The 2,246-nt window shown below is 40.7% G+C and overlaps 2 protein-coding genes across 2 annotated transcripts in view; both read left to right on the top strand.

Annotated features, from left to right (window-relative positions):
* The window catches only part of LOC119667217 (protein scalloped-like), a 48,211-nt gene extending 47,024 nt beyond the window's left edge, over positions 1-1,187 (top strand). Inside the window, exons 2-7 of the mRNA XM_038076506.1 lie at positions 25-65; positions 119-311; positions 370-432; positions 515-684; positions 744-978; positions 1,050-1,187. Of these exons, the coding sequence (XP_037932434.1) occupies positions 25-65; positions 119-311; positions 370-432; positions 515-684; positions 744-978; positions 1,050-1,163 (816 nt within the window). The 3' untranslated portion in view covers positions 1,164-1,187. The remainder of the gene's footprint in view (positions 1-24; positions 66-118; positions 312-369; positions 433-514; positions 685-743; positions 979-1,049) is intronic.
* Positions 1,188-1,217: 30 nt separating this feature from the next.
* LOC119667216 (myb-like protein P) lies at positions 1,218-2,246 on the top strand. Its single transcript, XM_038076505.1, has 2 exons — positions 1,218-1,736; positions 1,827-2,246. The coding sequence occupies exons 1-2, from the start codon at positions 1,218-1,220 to the stop codon at positions 2,244-2,246; spliced, it is 939 nt and encodes a 312-aa protein (XP_037932433.1).

Raw genomic sequence — 2,246 nt, 5'->3', positions numbered from 1 at the left:
TTTTACTTACCTCTTCGCCTATAGCAATTTTGGCAGCCTGGTCTACAGCCGAGCACCTCACAAGAGTAAGTTGAACTAACATTTATACAGTTATCTCTCTCATTTGCATTGACCTTAGTTTCTATGATTACAGCATTAAGCCATTTGCACAACCACCATATCCCGCCGGCAAACCATCAACAGCTGTATCTGGTGATATTGAAGCAGGTCTTCCACCAGCACAACTGCCATGGGAAGGACGAGCGATAGCGACGCACAAATTTAGGCTACTAGAGTTTTCTGCGTTCATGGAAATGCAAAGAGACGAAATAGTAAATGACAATAATGCGTATTTTTCAATCAATCACTTAATCAATTTTTTTCATACAGTTTCACCGGCATTTGTTTGTACAGCTTGGCGGCAAACCATCATTCTCCGATCCATTACTTGAGGTAAGTTAAGATATTTCTCGCATATATATATACATACATATGTGTAGAGTACATGTAAATGATTTATGTATTCAAATTACAGGCTGTTGATATACGGCAAATCTCCGATAAATTCCCAGAGAAATCGGGTGGTCTTAAAGATCTCTATGAAAAGGGTCCACAAAATGCATTTTACTTGGTAAAATGTTGGGCGGACTTAAACACCGATATTACAGGCAGTGAAACAGGCGACTTTTATGGTGTAACCAGCCAGTAAGTCAACCACACATAATTCATCAACAAATACTGATTACTTTTCCCTTTACTTGTAGATATGAAAGCAATGAAAATGTTGTGCTCATTTGCTCCACAAAAGTTTGTTCTTTTGGTAAGCAAGTTGTGGAAAAAGTGGAAACGGAATACTCACGTTTGGAAAACGGTCGTTTTGTGTACCGCATTCATCGTTCTCCCATGTGCGAATACATGATCAATTTTATACAAAAATTAAAGAATTTACCTGAACGTTATATGATGAACAGTGTACTGGAGAACTTTACAATACTGCAAGTAAGTGTTCGAATTTGAAGGAAATAATAATAATGTTAACTAATTTTATTCAATAATTGCTCGGTGTTTAGGTAATGCAAGCCCGCGATACACAGGAAACACTGCTATGCATAGCCTACGTATTCGAAGTGGCAGCACAAAATAGTGGCGCAACTCATCATATCTATCGTTTAATAAAGGAATAGCATGAGCTCCAACTGCCCACACTATCTGCAATAAATGCTAACCTCACTCATAATATGAACATAAGCAGCAATAATAGTAGCAATGTTGGAGGTGTACACGAAGTGAGTGAATTGGTTGCAGCGACGGGTGGCATAGCTGACAGTACAAACAATGTGGTTGGTAGTGTCCTACAAGATGCTGCCAACACACTGACAAAAGACACCACTGGCAATATTGAACACAACAATAACAATTATTTAAACAGCAGCGATTTGACTACAACAATTATAAAACAATCGCCGACATCGCCGCCACCTTTAGCTAACTCGCATATGTCTGCAGGTGCTGCAGTTGCTGCTACTGTTGTACAACAACAGCAGCAGCAAACTAAAGACAATCTTTTCGCCACAACAGCAACTGACATACAGCAACAACAACAACAACAGATTCAAATTAATAACACTGCTGAGAACAATTTGGGCAATATGATTGAGAACAACAATAACAATAGCCACGGCAGCAACAATTTGTTACGTAAAAAACATGACTTGCCGCTAACATGTCAACTGTCCAGTGAGCTTGTAACGACAAGTGTATCTAGCAACAGCAACCTACAACATCATCACCCACATCAACAGCAACAAACACATCATCATCATCAACAGCAGCAACAACAACAACAGCAACAAATTAACGAACGTCCACCTCCGCCGCCATATCACGCAACTGCTGCAGCTAAAGTATTCCATGCACAAGCAACCAATTGCACCAGCAACTCCAACACCAACACCAACACCAGCAATGAAGCACTTTCGCATGACATAGCAATCAATCCAACAAGTCGTCTCACTGCGTATGAGCAATTTCTAAAATTGTCTGCGCAGGAGTACAGTGTATCTGCCGCTGAGAGCGCAGCTGCATTGAATTTAAGTAGTTTAGGCAAAGGCATGCCGAGCACCGTTTCTGCAGAAACAGATATAATGTTGCGTCATGTCAATGTTGCTGCTGCAATGGCTGCGGCTGCGGTGGCTAATGTAAGTGGTTCCAGCATTGAATCTACAAATGCTGTCGCCGCCACTGAAGATGTTTGTGAGCATAATTAG

This window comes from Teleopsis dalmanni, chromosome 1 (genome assembly GCF_002237135.1).
Source record: "Teleopsis dalmanni isolate 2A chromosome 1, ASM223713v2, whole genome shotgun sequence".
Classification (NCBI taxonomy): domain Eukaryota; kingdom Metazoa; phylum Arthropoda; class Insecta; order Diptera; family Diopsidae; genus Teleopsis; species Teleopsis dalmanni.
Note: the sequence above shows the minus strand (reverse complement) of the source record. Positions and strands in the feature narration are given on the sequence as shown.